Raw genomic sequence first — 26,935 nt, 5'->3', positions numbered from 1 at the left:
AAGCTTTTTAAAATTAATTTTCAAAAATTTCCTTTATTCATTTTCCAAAATTTAAAATCTATTTCTACTTCATATCAAAATGTCACAGCTTGAGTGAAAACTTTTGTTGTTCATTCAGATGTGTTATCTGTGTGTTGTGAAGCTTCCAGGATTTGAGGCGTGGTTTATAATTTTTAATTCAGTTATTTGATAGTGTGTGAACCAACTGGGATCTCAGTGATACTTTAATGATTGCAATGGAATTCTTCATATTTTACCTGATTTTGTAAACATGAAGTATTAGCATAGAGAGATGAGTTACTTAACCTAAAGAAAGTCGTGAGCTTGGAGAGTCAGGTGAATAATAGGTTGTATCTGAAGATGCAGAAAGCTTTCATTCGTCAAGAAAAAAGCAATAAGCAATATCTACATATATGGAAGGGTCAGACAGGACATTTTTGTAGTATGAAAAACAGAGGAAATCCTAAAGCCCTGACATTTTTAAAAAAAAACCCTTTCTTGTTCTTAAAAATTAGTGGTGTTATGTAACCATTTAAGAATTTAGCTGAAGCCTGATGTTAAGTGACTCAGATTCCTAGCTTCTTAATGATGCTTCTTTACAGTGAAATCCAAGCAGTTGCCAGATTCTTGAGCCATGAGTTCATTCTCCCTCTCCCCAAAATTTACATGCCATCAAAATTGAGACGCAGTGGCAGAGGAGGTGTGAGCGCTGCGATTCTTATATGCTAAGTGTGATACACTGCACGTCATGCTGTTCCTCAGTGGAATCATTGATATTTCAATTTAAGAGAAGTGACCAACTTCAGGCTAAAGTTTCTTTACTGGGAAGTGGCATAAAATCTGAATCTGGCTTTATTGGCCCCTTTTCTTACTCCCCACAGCATCTGCACCAGAATAGCCATGTTCTTTCAGAACTGTTCTCCCCAAATCAACTGAGAAAGGGCCCTGCCCTTTTTCTGACACAGGAGTGTATTAACTGTTATCAGCTAAACACGCTCTCCTTACGTCACCAGTGTTTTCCGGTCTCACCCCTGACTTCGAAGAAGACACTTATATAAGCTGCTTCTTACACACATCACCCCAGGGAGCCTTCAGGAAATGTGAAATAGAGCACTTCAAGACTTTTTCCTAAGGTACCTGGTGGTTCTCACCACCCTAAGGATTCAGGTTGGAAATATTAAGGATGTAGTTAATTGTCACCCCATTTGCCATCCCTGCCACACACACACACGCACACACACACACACACACACAGAGCCAGTCATTGGCACTGAGATTAGTGAAGCAGTGTCCTTGTGGGGATGTTCATTCAAATCGACACCCCATCCCCCCTCCCCTGAGTTAAAGGTGATTAAATCCTACTGTTTTGTTCCATTCCTTTCAAAATGTCTTATAGATCTGAACCATCATTAACTGGAATTCTTGGTCATTGTGTCATGTGTCACCTTTCCCTCCCTTTCGCCTTGTCAGTTATTCACTTTGGAATTAAAGATGTCTTAATTCACTCTTTCTGCATTGACTAGAGATGACTTTTCACCTCCAAAACTTCATGGTTTATTCTTCACGTTTCCATCATTGGAATATATTTCTCATTCCCCAGTTTCCCATCGTTGGTAGAATACATTAGAATAAGCCTTGTTCATTCATATGTTAAGATATGCATATATCTACTTTGTTAGGAAGGTATCTAGCTTATATGCATCAGAGAGTAACAGAGAAGACCATGGCCTTCAAGGCAAGAGGCCACACAAGAGAAATTAGGGTTTATCTGGTTTGCTTGATAGGTTTTGTTATTGGTGTCTTGGTTACTACTTCGTGTTTCTTGACTCTAATCTTCAAGTGAGTTCTCTGAATTGATACATGAGAGGAAGTAGCTTTCTGTCTCAGGAGGCCTGTTGATAAAACGGAAAGCATTAAGGAACCGACTTCATTTACACAGGCACATTAAGTGAGATGGCAAACATCTAGCCAAGTTCATATCTCAGCTGAACTTTTATTAGGTTTATACATTAGGAGGAGGCTACTAGGTGTTTCTCAAGTTCTTTAAAAGAGTCTATGAGCAAAATCCTAGATGTTGAAGCTAACTTTACTTTAAAATATAATTGAATTCTTGTTTTACATTCCTGTGGGGCTATTTTGTCATGTTTTTGCTAGTATGTATCTAACACCTTTACAGTTAATGGCTTAGCTCAAAAGGGACAGAAAACTTGAGACCTTTTACCTCTTATTACCCCATCTGTTTGCTGATTTCAAGAATCATTAGCTCATCACAGGATGGATCAAAATATCCTCTTCCTCATTATCATAATCATCTTGATCATCATTTATTATTATTTTTTATGTACTAATATTAACCTGGAAGCACTTAACGAGCAGGTGAAAACTTTTACAAAGTCCCCCCCCCCCAAACCAGACATCCGCTGGTTGATTATAATCAAAATTCAAGACTGTATATTCCATTGCCCATGAGATACTGTGAGGTTGTCACCTCGGATTTCTTTTTTTTTTTTTTTTTTTTTTTTTTTTTACTTTTTATTGGAGTCGAGTTGATTGACAATATTGTGTTAGTTTCAGGGGAACAGCAGAGTGAATCAGTTAGACATATCATGCATATATCCACTCTTTTTTTTTTTTTTTAAAAGATTCTTTCCCCATATAGGCCATTGCAGAGTATTGAGTAGAGTTGTCACCTCGGACTTGACACAGCCAAAGTATGACTTCTGAGTGTTCTCCCAACCACCAACCCAAGAAATAAACCCAACCAGCCAAGCAGGCCGCAAACGCTCATGGTTCTCCAGGCTTCCTCCCGTCACCGTCCGTAGTGTTACCACTTACTGAGAGATGAAAACCCCAGACCTGCGAGTTATCTTTGGTACTTTGGGTGGCCGGGACTCCGTGCTCTTCCGCAAGTCTTGTTTATCCCTCCCTCCTGCTGGTGGCTCTCCCTCCATCGTTAGCATCCTGGTCCAAGCTATCAGCATCTTCTCGCTTGTACGCTTCCCGCTGACTCCTGGCATCCCCCTTATTACTTCTAATCTTGCCCTTCTCTGTGCCATTCTTCACAGAGCAACCCACCGTATCTTAAAAAAGCAGAACCAGACCATGTCATTTCTTTTAAAATTCTCCAGTGCTTAGAATAAAATCTGCCCTCCCTGCAAAGCTGTGCACGAACTGGGCTCATCTTGGTCTCCTCTCTTAGTCACTTCCCTTAGCTCCTTGACCTTCCTTATGTTCATAGAACAGACCAAGCCACGGAGTCTTTCCACAGGTTGTTCTTTTTTGCCCGAATTCAGTCTCCTGTGGCCTTCACCTGGCCGGCTCCTAGACGCTCTGATCCCAGGTTCAGGAGGGTCTCCTGCCAGGCCAGTCTGGGATAGCCATGCAGGCATTTCTGTTAGAGCACATTTTTTTTTTTTTTTTTTTTTTGCGGTACGCGGGCCTCTCACTGTTGTGGCCTCTCCTGTTGCGGAGCACAGGCTCCGGATGCGCAGGCTTAGCAGCCATGGCTCACAGGCCCAGCTGCTCCATGGCATGTGGGATCTTCCTGGACTGGGGCATGAACCCGTGTCCCCTGCATCGGCAGGTGGACTCTCAACCACTGCGCCACCAGGGAAACCCTACAGCACATTTTTAAAAGTATCTGCCAAGCATTTATTATTATGTTTATGTTGTTCTTGCTGTTGTTTATGTTTTTACTACTTATTTATTAAGTGTCTCTCTGTTGAAACGTAAGCCTCATGAAAGCAGGGACTTCATCTATGAGATTCAGCACTTAATCTGGAGTGTCTAGGATATGTTTACCATGAAAAAGCCATTTAATACATATTTACTGAATGTGTGAGAGATGAATTACTAAAAAGTACAATAAGGCAGATATGGGCAAACATCAGAATGAGTAGACAATTGTTTCCCCTTGAGAAGATAGTTTCCCCCCTATGGCTAGATAAACTTAGATGAAACTGAATAGGGTCTAAAGACTGAAGGCGATATTTACATTAGCAATCCTAATGATAAATTAGGATTAACGTTGCTAACTATCAGCATTTTGTTATAATAAGTCATGTAGTTCTTTAACATTTACATAAAATATGGAAATAAATATTATTCACCTAAGCAGCTAAAACTTCCTGGGATAAGCTGTTTAGGAATTTTGGCTGATATGAAGTTTTAGGCATTTGGACATTCTATCTAGAAGGAATATTAATATGGATTATATGAAACTATCAAACTTCTAACTATCTTTGAAGGCCTTCAGTACAATTCAGTGCCAAAACCAGGTCAAGGTACTTGCTTGTGTTTTTACATGGTGGGACCTCGACTGTCTAACATTATGAAAGTTACGTGCTTTTCTAAGAGCATTTGTCTTAATATACATAAATCATGGAATTGAGGTTAAAATTAATTTTGGTTTATGCAACATAATAGATCATTAGTAATGAACTCCAAGTTACTTTTCCCTTTTAGTATTTTTTTTCCGAATACTTGTTTAAAAATAATAATGCTACAATTTACATTGTAGAAAATTTGGAAAATATTCAAATTAATTTTTTTATTAATATGAAAGTAAGATCTGGATTCAAGTTTTAACAGTGCCATAACTAATTCATTTTTCTTTCACATCAATTCCCACAACTGAGAAATGAGGAGATTATGCTAAATAAATCCCTAAAAATCCTTCCAGGTCTATAATTGTACTATACAAAAACTTGCATTTGCATAATGCTTTATATTACTAGAGTTCTTTCACGTTGGTCGTCTGTTCTCAGAGCTGCCTTGTGAGGCAGGCAGGATAGACCTTGTTATGTCTACTCCACACTGGTGAGAAAATTAAGCTACAAGGAATTAAAATGATTTCTTGGGTCACACAAACTGCTTGGATTATTGTTTCTACAATTTCATACTATAATTTATGACCTCCAAATGCTAATCGCTGATTAGGAACTTGGTCAAAATAATAAGTATTCATTTTGTTAGTATATTTAATAAATTACCACTCTGTAATAAGTTGAATATTTTTATAATCTGACCCCTTGTACCTGGGAAATTTGGTCAGGTACCCACATAATTTAGAGGAGGCCAGAACTAATTATTAAACTGTTGTAGCAATCAGTGACACATAGGTGATCGCCCTGATGGAACTTTATGTAGATGGGATTTTATCTTTTGAGAAAGTTAAGCAGTTGATTGCAGAGGCCCCTCTAAGCATCACCAACCAGGTTAGTTTTTTTTTCTTTCTTTTTTTTTTTTTTTTTGCGGTACACGGGCCTCTCACTGTTGTGGCCTCTCCCGTTGCGGAGCACAGGCTCTGGATGCGCAGGCTCAGCGGCCATGGCTCACGGGCCCAGCTGCTCCGCGGCATGTGGGATCTTCCCGGACTGGGGCACGAACCCATGTCCCCTGCATCGGCAGGCGGACTCTCAACCACTGCGCCACCAGGGAAGCCCCCAGGTTAGGTTTTGAAAGCTGTTAAGTTTGTTTGCTGTGGTCCCAAAGGCACAGCCCACTCCATCCTGACTCTCTCCCCGTTTCTATTCTCCCTCCCCACCACCTGGACATAAATGATTTACCTTTCTTTAGAAATTTATTTTATTGAAGTACAGTTGATTTACAATGTTGTACCCATCTCTGCTGTACAGCACAGTGACTCAGTCAGACACATATATACATTCTTATTCTTTTCCATTATGCTGTGTCACAGGATATTGAGGATAGTTCCCTGTGCTATAAGTAGGACCTTGTTGTTTGTCCTATATATATATATATATATATATATATATATATATATAAAATAGTTTGCATCTGCTAATCCCAAACTCCCATTCCTTCCCTCCCCGAGCCAGCCTCTCCCTTGGCAACCACAAATCTGTTCTCTAAGTCTGTGAGTCTGTTTCTGTTTCGTATATAAGTTCATTTGTGCCATATTTTAGATTCCATATATGTGATATCATATGGTATTTGTCTTTCTCCATCTGACTTACTTCACTTAGTATGACAGTCTCTGGGTCCATCCATGTTGCTGCAGATGGCATTATTTCATTCTTTTTGATGGCTGAGTTATATTCCATTGTATATACGTACCACATCTTCTTTATCCGTTCACCGGCCAGAATGATTTGGAAAACGTTACTGGATCCTGTTAGTTTCCTGTTTAAAAGCACAGTGGCTTCCCATTGCCCTTAACAAGGCTCCTTTGTAGTAGGATTGGTTCCTACTACTCTGAGCTTATTTTTACCCCTCTGCCCTCCAGTAACCTTGAACTTGGTTTCGTTTCCTGAGCATCCCCAGGTTCTTCCTACCTCGGGGCCTTTGCCCTCTGTATTCCTTCCATCTGTCGGGCTCTCCCCCAGATCCCATTGGGTTGGATCCTTTGTGTTTATTCACCTCTCATCTCAGATATCACTTTCTCAGAGCAGCCTTCCCAGTGCCCCGTCTAAGTAGTCTCCCCAGTCCCAGCTGTCACGATCCATTGCATCACTCCCCCCACTTTAGTATTCTCTATATAGTACTGATGATATCTACATTTATTTTATTTGTTTATCATTACTTATCCCTTCTTTCACCTTCCACCCTGAAGCCTCCTGCCTCCAGAAGGAAAAATTCCAGGGAGCAGGGCTTTGCCAGTGCCCGTCATTGCCAGATGACGAGCTCCTATAACTATGCCCGGCTCACTGCAGTCAGTCCGTGAATACTTGTTAAATAATTGAGTAGATGAATGAATCTTACAATTCTGAGTAGAGTTCAAACACTCTTCATGTGCCAGGCTCCTCTGTTGGAATCTATACAGACAGGAACTCAAAAAGTTTTGAGTCCAGAAGTTTTGTCCTGACTTGCAGGAAATCCAAACTAAATACATTGCTTAACTATGCTTACCGTTAGCCTAGGTTTAGTATAATCTCATCCTTCTTCTATCCCTTGTCATTTCACTTTATTCTGGCAATCTTACCTGTAATTGCTGGCAGAGAGGAGTGACTGTTGAATTGGGACAGGAGAGGCCATCCTAATTCATTTTCTCTCGGCCTCAGTATCCTCAGCTCTAAACTCGGGTTAATCGTTCAGTGATGTGTGTGTCTATTCAGCACAGACTGTATTTCAGGCCCTTTGAGGCAAGGGAAAGGGTGAAGGAAAGGCAGCCGTGCTCCCTTTTGGACTTAACTCCGGGAAGGCAGGGATGTTTAGAGCAGCAGCTGCTGTAAGGGGCGGCTGAGCTCTGGGTGACACAGGAACCTCTGACGACAACGTCTCACCTCCAGGAGGGGAGCTCAGGAATTAGGCAGCCCAGGGGCACCCTGCTAGGAGGAAGTAATAGCAGAGGCAGAGGAGAGAGAGGGACAGGGTGTGGCATGAAAATGAGCTGAGAGGGGTGTGCAGAGATCAGAAGGAGAAGAGGTGCGTGCAGTGGTCGGAGGTGTGAACCTGTCCCTGCGGTAAAGAGGGTCCCTGACAGGCTCCTGGCCCGGGATTGGCGTGATCAGGTGCGAGTTTTTCTATCCTCTTCCAGAAGTTCACTGAGCTGCAATGTAGAGAAGAAATAAAAGGGAAACAAGAGATTGTTGCAGGAAGCAAGACAGGACGACGGTGGTGCAGCGGCATTAGATGAAGTAGGAGAATGTATGTAAATCCCCATCAGAGGGTCTCGCGCACAGTGGGCACTTGGCTAATTTTCTAAGTTCTTGTTTCTGCTGAAGGTGAATCAAGGCTTTATAAGTTCTAGGCTGCGGAAGTTAAACCGTTTATAGTAGAGAACATTTTCAGGTTGTGAATGCGTGTGTGCACACACGCACATGCACGCACTGATGGCACCACAGGTTATATGAAACCCGTTATAAGATTCACTAAGTGTATCTTGATTAATGTGATTCTGTTTCCCTGATTTAAACTTGGGATTAATAAATTAATATGCATACACATACGTGCTTCAAAGTTCAGAGAAAGCAGTTGAAGTTTAAGGAAAGTAAAAGCCTTTTAGAATACTAGATGTTGGTCTTTGTTTAGGAGTAATGTGCTTCCTAAGACAGTTGCTCAATTGATTATGTAAATAAATCCTTGGAGATGACGAGAAGGTCACGAGAAATGCTGGCACATGGACAGAAGTGAGGGTATTAAAAAGGAGTCTCCTTATGAGGTCACACACACTCAACTGTGTCCGAGTCATTCAGACTCTTCACCAGGTGATATGGTGTCTGAGGTTGACCAGTCTAAACGAACAAGCAAGCAAGCCAAAAAGGAAAGGCGGAGGAAAAGAAAAATCTGTTAGCCTTTATGCAGTTTCTGCGGGATATATTTTTGATGGCCCTGGGCAATGAGTAATGCACCACAAATGTTCAGTTAATTCTCCCCCAGTGCCCCCTAGACAAAGCTAAAGCAATGAAATTATCTGGTGTGCCCGGGTTGACACACAAAGCCCTTGAACATAGACGTGAAATTGGATGTCTTATCACTGAAGTCCTTGGAAATAAATGCCAAAATGAATATGTTTATCACTGAAGTAAAAGGAAAAGCTGATATTCTAGACACATAAAATTAATGCCCACTATTTTGTGTAACTTAAGAGGGATAACGTATAATTATTTTTTGATTTAAAGATTATTGTCTAGCTAAGTTGTAATCCTCATCACTGGAAAAGCGGCAGTTGTGGTTGTGTTTTTGTGAAATCTAGAAATGGAAACATTAGCGGTGGAATCTGAGGTGTCATTTGAATTCTAGGTAGTCTCGTGTGTGTGTTTGTGTGTGTGTGTGTGTGTGTGTGTGTGTCACACAGATATAAGAGGACCAGGGTGGGATTTTTCAGTAAATAAAGTTGTGTAGCCAGTGTACCCAGAAACCATGACTTAAAACAGACGTGGCGGGCCTCCCTGGTGGCGCAGTGGTTGAGAGTCCGCCTGCCGATGCAGGGGATACGGGTTCGTGCCCCGGTCTCGGAGGATCCCATATGCCGCGGAGCGGCTGGGCCCGTGAGCCATGGCCGCTGGGCCTGCGCATCCGGAGCCTGTGCTCCGCAACGGGAGAGGCCACAACAGTGAGAGGCCCGCATACCGAAAAAAAAAAAAAAAAAAAAGAGAGAAAAAAAAAAAAAAAAACAGACGTGGCTTCACAGTTGAGTCACTGCCCATGGGACATCAAGTAAGGTGAGCTACGAGGTCCTTGTTTGTCAATGGCCTCTTGGTACAAGTTGTAATAAACATCTTTTATTCAAGTTATGTGGAATTACTATTGAATATCTCTCCAAAAGGTAATATATATCTGCATTAACCATTTTAGGAAAATGTTTTAAATTCGTGATGAATGTATTGTGAGTGCTAAGTACCGCCCATCTTTCCATCCCACTCAGGATGAGATCCAACATCAGTCCCACAGCTTTCCCACGTGATTTCACCGTAGAGTCTCTCTCTGCTCTAATTCCCTCTGGTCTTCTCAGGGCTGATGCTGACTTCCTAGCTGTTCCTAAAACACGCCAAGGCTACCGTGCCTTTGGCTTGTGCCCTTGATGGCCTTGTATGCGGGACCCGTTTCCCCATGTGTACCTGCAGGGTGCAGGCTTTCACTCCACTGAGGTCTTTGCTCAGAGGACACCTTAGCAGTGAGACCTCCTACCCTCTATGTCCCGTGTCCTGCTTTATTAATTTTCAAATTACTTATCTCTGTGTGACATATTCTTTTTTTTTTTTTGCGGTACGCGGGCCTCTCACTGCTGTGGCCTCTCCCGTTGCAGAACACAGGCTCCAGACGCTCAGGCTCAGCAGCCATGGCTCATGGGCCCAGCCGTTCCGCGGCATGTGGGATCTTCCTGGACCGGGGCACAAACCCGTGTCCCCTGCATCGGCAGGCGGACTCTCAACCACTGCGCTACCAGGGAAGCCCTCCGTGTGACATATTCTTATGCTTGATGGTCTTCCCTCCCAACCCCCAACTTCCTACACCTGCACACAAACGCTAGGAAGTAAAGGATTCTCTGGAATCAGGGATTTTGAGTACAGCGAAATTTCTTCCTAGGGAAATAAAAGTTTCATGAATTCCTATTTTTCAAAAGAGTATAGCTTACGTTTCAATCGAAGTGTTTTTTTTCCTGAGCAATCAGTCTATTCAATACATTTTTGAGTACTGTACTCAAAATCAATTGACAGAGTAGGTGGCTTTCTAGACTTAATTTTCCCTTGAACCTATTAAGCGGTACTTTTGGAGGACAAATAATTATTTTGGAAGCCTTATATTCCCATTGTGTAATATTTTGCATCTTGAAATTTGACTAAGTACTCTCCGACTCATAGGGCAGTGAACAAATCCGAATCTATTTTATACTGTCTTTGATTCCTAAGGTACTATGATACTTAGTTGATTTCATCTTGAAGTTGCATAAAGAGCCCAATAATTTTTCATAAAATGTTTAGTAATTGGATTCCTTTGGCTTAGGGATATACTAGACTTCTCAATTTTACACAAAGACAAATATAAATATAACATATACTTCATAAATATATGAAATATAAGTATGTGTTAACATATAAAGTATGTATGTATATATACTTGTATGTATGTCTATAAGATATAGATCTATAAGGTGTATGTGTGCGTGTGTATATATATATACCTAGTAAAATGGTATATATATCTAACAAAGTGATATGATTAGAACTACCCCTTTAGGAAATAACTGAGAATATAAAAACCAGTTTTCTCATCACATTGTCACATCTTCAGTCTTTCTTGGCTATCCCTGTTTTTATTTTTAAAGATTTATTTATTATTTATTTTATTTATTTTTGGCTGCATTGGATCTTAGCTGAAGCACACGGGATCTTTGTTGAGGCGTGTGGGATCTTTCGTTACGGCGCGTGGGCTCTTTGTTGTTGTGTACGGGCTTCTCTCTACTTGTGGCGTGCAGGTTTTCTCTCTCTAGTTGTGGTGCGCAGGCTCCAGGGTGTGTGGGCTCTGTAGATGTGGTGCACGGATTCCAGAGTGCATGGGCTCTATAGTTTGCGGCATGCGGGCTCTAGTTGAGGCACTCGAGCTCAGTAGTTGTGGCACGCGGGCTTAGTTGCCCCCCGGCATGTGGGATCTTAGTTCCCTGACCAGGGATCAAACCCGTGTCCCCTGCATTCTAAGGCGGATTCTTTACCCCTGGACCACCAGGGAAGTCCCCCCAGTCATCCTTCTGTCACATCAGTCTCCTTTAATCTTTGCTGAATGCAGCACTTATCACTATTTGACAGTTTTCTTCGCTAAGCTTTTATTATTTATCTTGCCCGCTAGTTGTAAGATCCATGAGAGCAGGGAGTTTATCTTACCTGCTGCTGTCTTAGAAAACTGGGACCAGTGCCTGGCATACTGGCGTAAAGTGGGTTTTTAGTAAACGTGTTTGACTGACTAAAGGAACTCTAATGTTGATTTTATCCAAATTGCACACAGCACTGTGAGGTCAGGGTGTCATCAGAGCCCTACCTACTTCTCCTTAAGGAATTGAGAATTTCACTGTGGAAGATTTTTTGCAGACAGGTCACAAAAAAGTATCATCATATTTGTATTTGTATGAGTTAAGATAATGCTAGCCATTGTATCAAACCAAGCAAAATACAATGGTTCAAATACAGTAGAAGTTTATTCTCTTTTGCATAAGATCTGAAGCAAGTACTCTGGATCACTTAGTGGACAATTTTCCTCTAAGCAGGGATCCAGGGATCCAGGCCCCTCCACTTTATGGCTCAGTTGTCTAACCTTTGGCGCAAAGCTTCTGTTGTCTTCCGACAGAGACTCTTGATGCAAGGGGAAGGTCTCGGCGGGTCTGTAGAAGATGCATATAAGGAGGGTGTGGGCACAGCATCCATCACTTCTGTTTGTTCATACCCTGAAGGCGTGAAGTCAGTTGTATGGGCACCTATGTGACTCTAAGGGAAGTTGGGAAATGCAATCCAGCTGTACTCCCTGGAAGAGGACATTGGTGAATAGCTCGCCAGTCTCAGCCATTTTTTGGCATTTTATTGTATAGAGACCTAAGTGCATTTGCGTTTGGATGTCACGTGGCTTTTATAACTTTTTTTTAAAGAGTTAAACATTACTTGTGGGGTAATGTCTTTAATTCTGAGCGAGGCTTTCTTGCCAAACCAACTATTTATTTTTGTTCAAAAAGAAGGCAGCTTAGGATCATCCATGGATCCCATAGGAATCTTTTTTCCTTGGCTTTAAACGCTCATTTCCCTGATTCCACGCTCCCTTGAGCATTTTTACTGCTGGGATAAATGCCCGCAGTCCCTCGGGAGCTCATCAGAGTTGTTGTCTAATTGGTCCTAGAAACTGCCTTCTCCTATCACGAGCGGCTCCCCTCCATCTCCAGGGGTCTCCACTTCCAGAGCACCGATCCCATGTGGTCCTGGAAAACACGAGAACTCAAGTTTTAGTAACTGTAGAATATGCTCAGTATTACTATATGGATAATCACCAATTTTGCTAAAAAATACATTTATTGGGTTGGTTTTTGTATTAGACAGTGAAGCTATGGTGATATTAAAGTTTCTTAGGATATTTCCTGTTTAAATAAGGGAGAAGATGGGTGTCACAATTGGGTTAGAATATGGCCCCAAATAACAAATTTCTAGAGTCCAGATGCAGAGTGCATTGGGTATAGATTTTGGAGCCATGTACCTGGGAGCTTTGGACAAGCCACTTGAGCTGTTTGAGCTTCTGTTTCTTTGTCCATTAAGTGCAGTATCTGGGCTCTTTATAAGTATTGGAACAAACAGGCATCAAATATTCACTACGTTGCTCATTAGGTAGCACGTGTGCCCCAGATAATGGGGGAATTATTCCTAACGTGAGGAGAATATGCGCATAGGGTTAGGATTTCTGTGAAGTGCTACCCAGAAGGTGACTTTTCAGTTACCTGACTCAGTGCCAAAATTTGCCATGTATTTTATTGAAAATATCTTGGACTAAGTGATCTAGACATTTTTTTTGAAATTCCTCAGAGAAAGGTGTGCTTTTCAGATCACTGGTTATTGATAGCTGCAAATAAACTGAAAAGGAAAAGGGATTATATGGGTGTGTGTGTGTGTGTGTGTGTGTGTGTGTGTGTGTTTGGAGTGAGAATGGAGTGGCTGTCACTTGAAAACCATCATAAAACTGTGTTTTTTTAACAGACTACAGGACATTTCCTTTGGTGATATATACATGGTAATTAACTACCTCGGTATTTCTGTGGAAGATTATATAGTTTGTTTTATTTTAGGTCCCAGATAAACATTTTCATTTTGAAAAACTACAGCTGTCTTTCAGAGGACAAACTTTTAGTGGTTCTGACATTTATTATAGAACTATTCTCACTGTGCCAGGTGCCTTTCTTTAAGGTGATGAAATTAGTTGACTAGCTTATTTGTGTGTGTGCCTGCACCCACATACTTTTTCTCTGATTGTCAGATGTTAGGGGTATCGTATAATATATCAGGCAAGATTTCGTCCTGCCAAGAGTTAACTGCCAGAGAAGGAGTTGCTTTTGTCTCTTACATTATAAGTTTCTCTCAATTCATTTTACCTTTTTTTTTAAAAAAAACAAAAAAAGTACTCTTCAGTAAGGAACATAAGGCAGTAATGACCTCAAACAGTGCTAGCTAGGAATGTTTTAAGGGTCATATGGTGGAACGTGGGATGAGGGAGTTAAAGAAGTTTTCTGTTTTACACAGATTTAATAATGACTCTTGGATATGTGATCTCAGAATTGCAAATACTGGTTATTACCATAACATTTTAAAGGTTAGCTTATAAATAGTAAATGATTTTGTAAAGAACCTACAAGACAATGAAAAATCAACCTCACAAATGTTGCACAGTATATCACAAAGAGATGCAAAAAGTGGTGTATCTCAAACAATTTAGAAGGAATGAAGACTCTCTTGGATGACTCAAAAAGTGGCAGTGTGATGTCAAAATCATTGATATTGGAGATGCAGATGTACAGTTTTAATAAATTTGTTTTATGAAAGAGTGAGAAATTGTTTTAAATGACTGTTTTTCTATATGATTTTGAAATTTGTACAAGAAACTACATTAGTGAATTGATATAAGCAGACATTTCAGAGTTTCATCAGTATTCATGAGAGTTTTCAAGTCAACCGATAAGTCAATAAATACAGTAAAGTTCAATGCTTAAGTGTATCCAGTACAGGGCCAAGCAGCCAGGAATCTCTCTCTGCCACCTTTTCACTGTGTGATCTTGGTGCAAATCGCTTAATTTTCTGTGTCTTAGTTCCTCTTATCTAAAATAGTCATAATAGGGCTTCCCTGGTGGTGCAGTGGTTGAGAGTCCGCCTGCCGATGCAGGTGACACGGGTTCGTGCCCCGGTCCGGGAGGATCCCACATGCCGCGGAGCGGCTGGGCCCGTGAGCCATGGCCGCTGAGCCTGCGCATCCGGAGCCTGTGCTCCGCAACGGGAGAGGCCGCAACAGTGAGAGGCCCGCGTACTGCAAAAAAAATAAAAAAAAAAAGTCATAATAATAGCCTACTTCATGAGATTCTTGTAAGAACAGGACTGGTGCGCAGGTGATATTACTGTTGCCTTACACAGCCTTACATTTTGGAATAGACGGTACTTAGATCGTACACTTGCTCCTCATACTAAAGGATTCCACTTTTCTGTTTTGAAGTGAAGTTCACATGAGTTTCCTATTCAGTGCTTTCTATGAATGTCCGATAGAAAAGGCTTCTTAAAAGTATTTGCTTGAAAATATCAATCATGTGACTGACAGCCTTTCACTCAGTTTACTAGTTTTGCTTATTTGTTTTCCTTAACAGGGGTCTGAGTTCTTCTGTTTGTGTTCTGTTTATCCTTATTTCATAAATGTAGGGATTAAATTTTAGATTGTAATTCATGCAACTGTAGCCAAGGAAGTTTATGGTTCATTCATAGGTTACCAACCCTTAAAAACACGCGGGTAGCCTTTCTGCCCTGGGGAGAGGGCTGGGTCACCACCACATTTCAGGAGCTATTTCTAACATATAAAGGTTTATGTTTGGAGAGAAAAGTGAAATTTTAATGTATATAAACTATATCTTAACATCCAATCCTCCCTGTTACACCTCGCTCCAAAACATTATTTTTAAGGTAGGAAAGTAGCAAGGGATTTTTGGAATAAATCATGACAGCACTTGAAACACTCCCTCCCCTCCCCGCAAGAGGTGTTTGTTCAAAGGGCCCTCTAGGATGGCAAGAATCATGCAGCTTGTGTCCTGGCCAAATACACGCAGGACTGTTGTGGAGGCTTTTACAGTCAAAGGTAACGAGGCTATTCACACAAAAGCACAAATTCCCCAGGCCTACCACTTCGGGAGAATTCTCCGCTATGAAAATTTGAATGTTTATAAAAGGCGGTAATTGGACTGTAAGCCTACCATGACAATGAGGTTATTTCTTTTGCAAATTTTGGTACAGTAGTCTAAGCAGTGAGCTCTTCCATATAAATATATGATTTATTTAAAATGTAAGAGGTAGGGACTTCCCTGCCTGTCCAGTGGTTGAGGCTTCACCTTCCAATGCAGGGGGTGAAGGTTCCATCCCTGGTCGGGGAGCTAAGATACCACATGCCTTGGGGCCAAAAAACCCAAACATGAAATGGAAGCAGTATTGTAACAAATTCAATAAAGACTTTAAGAATGGTCCACGTCAAAAAATCTTTAAAAAATAAAATATGTAGACTTTTGGGGGAAATATATATAATAAGTAAAGTAGTATAATGGTGGTGTTAAGTATGAGGGTGTCAAAAATAAGTTAGTTTTTTTTTTCCCCCATTGAATTTGGAAACTATCTGACCTAAGATGAAAAAATGGCAGAGGGAATGGAAAGGGAGAGAGACAGCTGCAGGTGGATTCTACAAGTTATTTTATTTAGTCACTGGACAATGTTATATTCATTTTACAGAGGAAACTAAGGTGCACAGAAGTTAATCAACTTGCTCAGGGTTGCTTGACTTAGCAGGAAGTTGAACAGAAGATAACTTGATATGTAAAATGAGACTTATGTCTTTTGAGCCTGCCAGGAAGCTGGGAGAATATTAAGTTCTTACAAATTGCTAATCTTTTGGCAGGTTTCTCCAGTAAATGTAAAGCAAATTTTTGTTGAACTGTTCCTTTAAAGCATAGTCATACCAACATTTCAAAATGTCTACATGTATTTTAATGAGAAATATTATTAAATCTATCAGTTTATTAAATTATTATCTCATGACCCTTTGGGGAAAGCTTTGTTTCTTGCCTTTACGTATATTTACAAACAAAAGAAATTGTATACTGTGCAGAAATCTTTCTCTTTGCTTTGTGGAATACTGATGGATGAAGTATTATTTCAAGGATGAGTCCTGGGTCTTGAGCACGTCTTAATGGGATATGAGAGAAGTAAAAATGATTTCTGATGAATACTATTCAGGAGTCCAAATGCTTACTTTTTCTGGTGTTCCTAAAGAAATATTATGGGGTAGAGAAATAAAAGTTGACCATAGTATAAAGTGGTCTTTAAAATGAGCTATCAAATAACATTCCTGCCTATGCAAGCTGTGTGTAGAAATAGGTCAGAATGTGTCGGAACTCGTCGTATTACAAAGATCAGTTTTAGTAAAAGAAAAGCTGTGTGTGTGTGTGTGTGTGTGTGTGTGTGTGTGTGTGTACACACAGAGAGAAAATATGGCTTGCTTTTAAAGTACAACCTTAGTCCTACCGTGGGTGGAGGAACAGTGTCTGGACCTGGGTGATGACTGGCCCTCAGGCCCTTTCTGAGAGCAGCTCAGTCCCTGCTGGCATCCAGACTAGATTCCAGCTGCAGGAATCCAGAGCTGGGAGACCCTGTGTCTTCCACGAGTCTGCACGTGGTAGACCTTCTGTCTCGTTCTGGGTGCCAGGCTCTCCTTTGAGTGCTTTATACCCCGTCATTCACTTAATCCTCACAACACAGGTTTTTAATAAATGATGAATAAATGGAAACTATAGGAGACTGGATTTTCACTGACACTTCAGGAACAAATGGGAAATGTGTCCAGGAATATACCAGCTCCTCCCCTCAGAGCCTGAAAATATGAGCGTGGAAAGCACTCACAGAACTCCAGGGATGATCTGGGGAAAACAGTGCTCATTTGGGTAAAATCTTTGTGTTGCATCTTACCATGAAGCTGGTGTTCAGTCACTAAGTGTGATATTTAATTTACCTTAGTACTGTTGTTACTTGAGGTGAACTGCCAGGGAGGATTGGATAGATTCTAACCATTAGCCCAAACCTTGTGTGTTCTGTTGTAGCTATTTCTTGAAATAAAAGTGATTCTGGGGTTAGTTGGGGAATCTTTAGTGAGATAAATTTCAACTGCTGTTGACAGTGTTTTTTTGTCTTGTGTAGTTTTGAACTGTTGGATTTCTTAGCAGTCCTACGGTGCTAATGCATCATGGAACATACAACTCTATTGTGTTTCCGTTACATAACCAGTGATGTACCAGCCCTTTCTTGTAGAGCTGGAAAACATAAACTTAAGAAGTTTTTTGGGGGGAGAGGAGGAAGGGGAAGAAAGGAAATGCCCTAGTCTCTACTATGTTAGCACCACTTTGAGGAATTTTACCAGTTCAGCAAAGTATTTATTTAGCGGTGTCAGAGATTTCAAGGCGTCCTCACTCACTGAATTTATGTTCAAAACAGAGTTCATTTATTAGCTGGTACTTTTATAAATGCCAATCATTAGATTAATTAATAAATCAGAGGCTATCAAATGCCTGTTCATATATGAGCCTTAAGTCTTCTCTAGTACTTCTTACTTAAAGCTAATTGGTATAGCACCCGTTTCTCCCAAAAAAGAAAACAAAACAAGCTATCATTTAATTGATACCCAGATTTTACAAAACTATGATTAATATTGTTTATGCTTACTTTACACATTTAAGAATCTGATTTAAATACGTATTACCATTGTTGTTCCTTATGTAATTAATAGTGTTTCTGGTGAAACTATGATTCAATCATTTGCCTGACACTAGTTTGTTACAGTTGTGATTCACAAGTGCCCTATTTTTAAGAATATAGATTGCTTGATCCAGGAAAAATGTGAGCAGTAATATATTCATACAATCAAATATGAAAATAAAAAGCATTTAAATGACAACAAGATAAATATAAGAGATTTCCTTGAATTGTGTTCGTAATGAATTGCTGTTAAATATTGAATATATTGGCGTTAAGATCAAAATGTATAAAATATATTAATTTCCCCTTTAATTTATTTAATTATTATTTAATTTTATTCAGGTAACTACTGCGTGTAGCCCCAGCTTCAAAAAATGTTCTTATTGTTGGGCAGAATTTCTGTTATAAGTGGTGGCTAGAGCCGCAAGATAATTCCCAGCTCCATTTAATTGGAAATTTGATTAAACAGCATGGTGAGAGTAACTTAAAAAGACCCTGGATCAAGTGTAGAAAAGCTGGGACAAGTGAGTCTTTTGTCCTTGGCGTGTGGCCCCCTGCTTTGGTATGTTTTGCTCAGACAGTGAGTTACTGGCTCCCAGCGTGCGGCGTTACCCTTTTGCCCAGAGGTTGAACGCGGTGCCTGTGTCTGTGTTTGCACCCTGACTCCCAGTTCCTGGCTGGTTCGTTTCCCTCTGAAAGAGCCGCTTCCCTTAGGCCTGGGCTCAGGTCTCCAGTCTGTAGAGTGTGAGGCTGGGCCGCACCCGTGCATTTCAGGCTGTCTTCTCTCGCTGCAGACAAGTTCCACACCTCTCCCATTCCACAACCGTGGCCGACGTGGCCTGTTGGTAGCGTTTAATCATGGGACTCTCATCCCCATCTATGGGGAAAAATGCAAAGCTTTCTCAAGCATGTCATCTGTTCTCATACAAAGAGATATTTAGCTAATACTGAATTTTATATGCATTAACTTTAACATCATTTCATTGTCTGCAAAGAACACAAGTGGTGGTGGGGAGATAAAAAGCCACGTTTAAAAAACTATGTTTGAGGGAGTTCCCTGACGGTCCAGTGGTTAGGACTCCACACTTCCACTGCAGGGGACCGGGGTCCGATCCCTGGTCGGGGAGCTAAGATCCTGCAAGCCGTACAGCATGGCCAAAAACAAACAAACAATGTTTGACTTATTTTTCTATTGTGCATGACACCTACTACAGTGACTTTTTGGGTAGTAGAATTTACATTTGGAACTGAAGGTGTCTTATTCACTTTGATATTTCCTGTCCCTAACAGAGTGTCTGACATAGCAGAGACTTAATAAGTATTTATAAAGTAGAATTGAATTCTTAAGAATGAAAGTGTTTCTTCTTTTCTCTTTATACACAGACTTTATGGTTCTTAGCTTAACAAAGCCACATATTTCTGCTCTTTGTGGGTCTAAGTGAGCATAGATGAATAGATTGTGGAGTGTCTGTTCACACTCCACAATCTGTTTAGAGCTTTAGAGCTCGAAGGCTCCTGTGCTTTCCCCACAGTGCATTTAGTCAGAAAAGATGACCAGTTGATGGTCAAGTCCTGCGAGACTTGAGTAAATAACTGTCTGGTGAGTAAAAATTCATCAGATGGATACATCTTTATTTGACATATTCAAGTTAATTTTTAAAAATCACACTGTGTGGCACATGTCGACCTGAGTCATCCCTATAAAAGATAATCAATAGAAATCAGTTTATTCTGTAAGTACATGTATCGACTGATGCCTCTTAAAGTCACTGAGCTACAGAGTCTTGGTTCTTCAGTTGCCTTTTGTGGCGAGTGACTGCATTAAACGAAAGGTAGCCAAGATGAGGAAAGGTGTTCATCCTGGCTTTGAACACATTGTTTTAATATCTGACATGTAGCACTCAGCTACAAGTAAAATACAGTTTGGCAAACTTCTGTCTTCAAACTGTTCCTGAAGAAATCCTGGAAATATTTCGCTCTTCTACATTGTGAATAAAATATATAAATTCTCAAATTTGGGGGGTTTTGCCTATCTATTCCTTGCAGGGAAATTGTTATTTTCCCAGTTTTATCTATTTCAAAACATCTGCAATTATCAGTTAAAAAAACATTCATAGTGAGATATATGTCATTCTTGCAATGATTCCACACATTTGAATAAACATCTCACTTCTCTGAGCTTCTCCAATGTATGTCTTTTTATCTGTTTATTTAGCATCTGTTTATATGCCCCCCAATAAATTTATATTTAAATCTTTTCTTTGTATACTTTATCTCCCGTGATGTTAAAAATATTATTTCTATGCAGACTATATTAAATGGTTTTTTTCTGAAGGGGTATAATTCTACTTTTTAAATTTTTTAATTTAATTTTTTTTTACTTTTTATGCAATTTAAAGGTTGCTTTCCATTTACAGTTATTACAAAATATAGGCTATATTCCCCACATTGCACAATACATCCTTGAGCCCATCCCATACCCACCCCTCTCCTCCACCCCCCACTGGTAACCACTAGTCACTAGTTGTTCTCTGTATCTGTGAGTCTGCTGCTTTTTTGTTATATTCACTAGTTATACTTTTTTAGATTCCACATGGAGGTGATGTCATACTGCATTTGTCCTCCTCTGTCTGACTTATTTCACCTAGCACAATGCCTTCCAAGTCCATCCGTGTATTAAGTACTATTAAGTGTCATAATCTGTTTATTGAGTCAGGTCTGAACGGTTGTGGGTGTCAGGAGCCTGCATCACCTCCCCTGTGGGACTTATTCTAAACTGTGAAGTGGCATCTTGGTTTTGGAAGAGGAGGAGGGATGAGGGTCACAGGAGAGAAGGGAATATTGCCAAGGCAAGCTCTTACTTAAGTTTGATTTTAACAGTTAGTCTCTATTATTTATTATTCAGCAGCCAAATAGGATCAATATGCCAGCAGGAAAGAAAGATATTATCAGTGTGCAGGGTTTCAGTTAGCATATATTTTGAAATGTCAGGTTTATTATTGGCCAGTAGTGTCTTCTAAGTGTGATGCTATAGATACATAGTGCCCTTTCTGAATTCTAAAGAATTGCTAATAACTTACGAGTGTAAGATTTTAAGGGCAGCGTTTTCTTAGCATCTCATTCACTAACTAGCACATAGTAAGAGGAAGAGGGCTCAGTAAATATTTGTTGAATGGGTGAATGTTTCCTTTTTCAGTGCATTTTCTCTGCTGTATGGGGGGGTGATAGAAGCGCTTGGGGGATGCTGAGGGAATCTGTTCAATAGATGCAATTTTTATTTGGAGTTTAAACGTGAACCAGTAGTCTCTGTGTGTCTGTGACAGGTGAATGTTGTCCATAACCTTCTCGACTCTGCGTCCTCCGAGCGCATACTTTCCTGTTTTCTCCGTAGTGCCTGTGTAGTTACTTGTATAACAATACACTTTGTTCTAAGATGCTCATCTTTTTAACCTTGAAACATCATTTGGGCATACATGAACCTCAAATCTGTTTTCTTATTTAAGCTGTCTCTTGCCACAAAGTTGCATTTTGCTGGCTAACAAATAGTAGGAGACTAATTTGCTCATTGGTGTATAATTTGAAAGTTGTCGCTCATTGGATTCATTGCTCACCAGGTTAATCTTAACCGCCAAACCCACCTATTTAAGTGTTGAATTTAGTATGATTTAAGGCTCATCGAATGCCCATAAACTTTACAGATTCATTTTGTGATTTTTGGTAAATAGGACAGTATTTAGTCATGGTGAATTTAAAAACTGAAGGACCTTTCCTGGCCTGGAGTAGAGTGTGACGCAATTTGTAGATGCCTTCCTGGAGCTCCTGGTTCCAGCTGTAACTCAGTTTCTCCTGATCCTTCCCCAGCTTCCTGCAGATTTCACAAAGCTACACCTCACCGACAGTCTCCACCCACAGGTGACTCACGTCTCCTCCAGCCACTCAGGATGTAGCATCACCAGTGATTCTGGAAGCAGCAGTCTTTCTGATATCTACCAGGTAGGAAGGTGTTTTCCTTGTCATTTGCTTCATTTTCGTATATCCTGAGGAGTTCTGTGATTTTTCATGGGTAGAATCTTAAAGGTAAATATATGTGTGTATATTATATGTGCACACATGGACATAAAATGTTAATGTTTATGCTTCACACAGACACGTAGTATGTTGTATGTTTGTTTTAGGAAGCTGAACTACAGTCTAAATGCATTTGTCTCCGCTATTACCAGTTACCAGAATTTTAAATGGAGTGGTTACAATGGAAATGTTTCCCCGGACTGTAAATATTTTATTAATTTGGCTGTAGGTGTACTAGGTTGATGACCCTTTCTTGAATAAAATTGTAGGGGAAAACTTCAGAATTATGCTTCCCATACTAAGTTTTTCTTAATAAAGTCTTGGGTGTGACAAAAGGAAGAAATTATTAAGATTTGATCACTGAATTATTTTTCTTGCATTATTTTTATTACCTATAGACTTACTTATATGTTTCAAATAAATTCTTATGATAGTGATGGATAGAAAAGAAACTAGAATTATGGAATTTCAAAAATGTTTTAAAAGCAAAATAATTTTAATTGTTAAGGAATAGTTCATTGGCTTAGAAAATGCAAATTTTGGAAAAGTGACTGAAATATGCAAAAAATGGTCCTTTTTTTTGTTACAGCTAATGTGGGATTTCAGATGGTTTCAAACAAAAAGAATGTAATACTCACTTTACAAAGTATAATTCTTGGCTCCTTAGGAATTGTGATATGAGATGGCCATAAAAGAACCTTTCTCTAACAATATTACAGTGTTTCAGGATCATTGATACATTCAGGCAGTGCTCAGTTTCTATTTTTTAAAAAAATTACCAGAAGTATCTAAACAGTTAGAATACCATCAGGGCAAAACATGTCTGTTTAAGTCCTACATTTAATAGATCTTAGAAAGTTAATTTTCTTTTCAGGAGACATTAGGTACCCACTTTTCTATAATTCAGAGGTGTTGTGGAGAGCTCACTGGCTACTAAGTGATAGCCACAAATGCAATTATTTGCAGATTCTTAGCTGATTAAGAACTTTTTTATTATTTTGCAAAAAAACCCATAATGATCTGGCTCTTTAAAGTAACTTTTCAAGTTTCTACTTTGAGGCATTAATGTTAACTTGTAATTAGATCTTTAGGAAGTAGTTCCATTTTCAAATGTTAGAGGAGGAAACGGTGGTGGATCAGGGTAAAATTATCCACCACCCCCCCCTTGCATAATGCCTGTTTTTAGAAGTTGATTTTTTTGAACATTTATTCAAGAGTATCCCTTATAATAGAACAATGAACAGTAGAAGTAAAAGTTGTGCTTTAGCTTATGTTAATTGAAACATCATGATAGAGCCTTTGTCTTCTACACTTTGAGATGATCACGCGCTTTAAAGATCTGTAGTAGGAACACAGCCTGAGGTCGTAGCAGTTACCCCTGCTGTTCTTCGGGTGTAATTCCAGGCTGAATGGAGCCTCCTAGAAGGTAAATTTATAATAAGAATGAAGTGAGTCGTTTGTATACTTTATGGAGGCGTATTCTGAGGGGAACTTCAGCTTTATGTGGTATTACCTTGGGTGGGTTGGGGAAGGGTGTGAGGAGATTCTTGATGGCACTTTGGCTGTCCCCAGCCCCCATCAGGGTGTCTGAGGATCCAGACCGTGATGAGAGCTCCACCTAGTTCTATGGGGGTTGGAGTTTGCAGCCTGCGGTCTGGCTTTATCCTGGGGTGTAGTTGGAAAAGAGGACTGGGGTGTAGTTGGAAAAGAGGACCCCTGCGTATTTTGATTCATTTTAGATGAGTTTCACAGCTGTTCGTTTCAAACTTGATGACAGACATGTAGCCTGGTAAGTTTGTATCCTTCCTAAGGAAAAATCCATAGAGGTAACTAAGGATTTGGTTACCGAATGTATGACTAACATTGACTAGAGGTCCCCTGTTGTCTTTAAATCAGAAATTCTGAAGGTGAGAAGAAATCTGCCAGATGCGCCTGGTTTGGCGACCAGTCTTGTGTTTGAATCCTCTCCTCTCTTCCTGTCGGTCAGGTTGATTCTTGAGCAGCTCCAGTGATGGGCAGTTGTCTCCCATGTTGACCCCTTTCTTGTGCATCCAGTTCTGACTTGGGAGGAAGCTGTCACGTTGGAGCGAGTATAAATGCCCAGGAGATGGATACAAAGAGGTTGTCATGGAATGCCGTGTGCCGGAGAGAAAAAGTTAGAATAATTTTTCTGAGAGGGTTGGAGGAGAGGAATTCAAGGGCAAAGTGGAATCACTAGCTTATTTAAGAAAAGAAACCTCCTCTCTTTTAACAGGGGCATATGATGGTGGATTTGGAGTGGGGAGTTTGGGAGTTGAGCGAGTTTCTGCCTGGGGTCTCTGAGTTCCTTCTTGCAGAGCGAGAGGGTTGGCAGGTGGAGAGTCTCAAGGAGGGACACATTTTGAAATCATAGTTTCGGAGAGCAGGGGAGCCAATTGACCAGAGCATCAGAGGCTCAACTGGGTAGGTGCCCTCAGATACAGAGTGATTTCCTTCTGCCCTGGTAAGTAGTTTTCTCCACAGTGAACACAAAGAAAGCAGAGATTTGGCTTCCCCCGGGACGGCCTCTTTATTCAAGGAGTGTAGTGGAAAGACAGACGGAGCAGCACAGCACGCCAGGCTCCTTGTAACGCAGGGCTTTGTTTTTGCAGGCCTGCTGTCCAGAATTTTCTCTCCTTTTCGGCCTTCATTGATTCCTTTCGGCCTTCCTTTCTAAGGACCGCTTCCTCAGAGAGTTCTTCCCTTCTTACCCTTTGAAACGCAGGTCCTACATTGTTGGTCCCTTCCCTGGCTGGTCTTTTAGACTTTAATTGAAGGGATTGTCACTTTCTAAGTTCTGTCTGTCCCCCAGCATGACTGCTTCAAGAGGCACGGACTTCTCTGTCTTGTCTTCGTCTTCTCTCTAGAGCCTGGAATAGGGCCAGGAAATCGTAGGCCTTCAGGAAAGACGCGTGGAAGGAATGGGATCGTAGTGTTAGACTAGGGGGCAGAAGCTGGAGTGTGAGAGACAGGCACGAAGCTCAGAGAGCCTGGAAGACTGAGGATCATGCTTGTTTTGAAAAAGGGCTGCCTTGGAAGGCAATGAAAGCAAGCTGAAAAGTAGGAAGTTACTGGTGACAGAAAGCAGAATGCCTAAGTTGGTGACATGAGACAATGCAATTTCCAGTCACGGTAAGGTCCTGGTTAAATGGTGTGATTATCAGAGCAGTGACTTAGGTGGACTGGAAATAACTGTACGAAAATAGGCAGATTGATGGAACAGAGTTCAAGCAAAACGAAATCCATGTGTAAGGATGTAATATGTAATAGAGGAAACCTCAAATCAATGAAGTGATGGATTATTCAATAAATGGTCTTTGGGGGAGGGGGGCCCACTTTAATGACCATACTTCATATCATAATTAAGATTAAATTCCAGATAAACTGAAGAGTTAGCAAACTTTTTTTTTCTTTTTTGAAAACTATTTATTTATTTACTTACTTACTTACTTTACTTACTTACGGCTGCTCCGCAGGGCATGTGGGATCTTAGTTCCCCAACCAGGGATCGAACCTGAGCCCACAGCAGTGAAAGTGCCAAGTCCTAACCACTGGACCACCAGGGGATTCCCAAGAGTTAGCAAACTCTTAATGGTGTAATGAATGATAAGAACTTTTAATAATTAAAAGAGCAATTGAGACAAAGATTTAAAGTCAGACTTTTAACTCACTTATGCAAATTATAAGAAAAATACTTCACCCATAGCGTAACAATATTCAAAGGACAAGAGTAGGTAATTTGCAGAAGAGAACATGCACGTGTCTATACCTTAAATAAATATTTAAGACATAAGTAATTGAGTATATGAGGATTTAAATATGAAACTATTTTTCCTATCAAATTAGCACAGACTTTCTTACTTATAATAAATATTTATAGATAGACATTCTTACACCTGTTAGGATTGTAGCTTTTGGAAAGAAACCTAACAATTTACATTAAAAGCTTTAAAGAATTGTTCTTCTCTTTTAGGTAAATCCTATATTGAAATTTAAAAAAAATTCCTAGTGTAAAATTAGGAAGAGCATAAATTATGATACACAAACTGGACTTAATGCAAGCATTATACTTATTTCCAAATATATTTTCATACTTTCTGCATATATATGGCTTTGTGTGCAGTGCCTGCTCACTTTGTTGTCTCAGTTAAATTAGCATCAGCGTTAGCCTTCAACATAAATTTCTAGCCTAAATTTATATCAGGGTCTGACTCAGGTGCTATTTGGGTTACATACGTATGTTTGAAATTCTGCACAAAGTTTGTTTCAAGATTACTTATTAAACAACCCTCCTAAACATGGGGATATGTGTGGGTGTGAGATATTTAATAAGCAAAAAGTTTTTTCATAAATGATTTTTAAGTACTTAATGATAAACGTGTAGTAGTTACATTGTTTTTTTTTTTAATTAACACTTCACTAGCGCTTTATGGCATTTAATATTTCCTCAGTTTCTTCATTTACTTGATATCCTTAAAAATGCCAGATAAACTGGTTTTAAGAACTGTATTCATAATAACAAACTATATTTAGTCCCTTTTTAGTTAAATAAATCATAGAGCTTTCAGCATTGATCTGAGAATATTAATAGTTTTTCTTGAGAATATTACTATTTAGCTGTAATGTGCACCTAAATCTATATTATGTTGTATATGTGGAAGGTAAATTAATTTAGGACAGGAGTTATTTGCCTAAATGACATTGTTCTATACCTTGTATTTATTTATTTTTTATTGAAGTACAGTTAATTTACAATATTGTGTTAGTTTCAAGTGTACAGCAATGTGATTCAGTTATATATGTATATTCTTTTTCAGGTTCTTTTCCATTATAGGTTATTACAAAATACTGAGTATAGTTCCCTGTGCGATACAGTAGGTCCTTGTTATCTATTTTATATATAATAATGTGTGTATGTTAATCCCAAATTACCC

General features: G+C 39.9%; 1 protein-coding gene across 1 annotated transcript in view; it reads left to right on the top strand.

Annotated features, from left to right (window-relative positions):
• RAPGEF2 (Rap guanine nucleotide exchange factor 2) overlaps positions 1–26,935 on the top strand; it is a 247,062-nt gene that overhangs the window by 168,658 nt on the left and 51,469 nt on the right. The window contains exon 8 of the mRNA XM_082611143.1: positions 21,777–21,908. Within this exon, the coding sequence (XP_082467269.1) occupies positions 21,777–21,908 (132 nt within the window). The remainder of the gene's footprint in view (positions 1–21,776; positions 21,909–26,935) is intronic.

This window comes from Mesoplodon mirus, assembly GCF_964341445.2.
Source record: "Mesoplodon mirus genome assembly, chromosome: 2".
Classification (NCBI taxonomy): domain Eukaryota; kingdom Metazoa; phylum Chordata; class Mammalia; order Artiodactyla; family Ziphiidae; genus Mesoplodon; species Mesoplodon mirus.
Note: the sequence above shows the minus strand (reverse complement) of the source record. Positions and strands in the feature narration are given on the sequence as shown.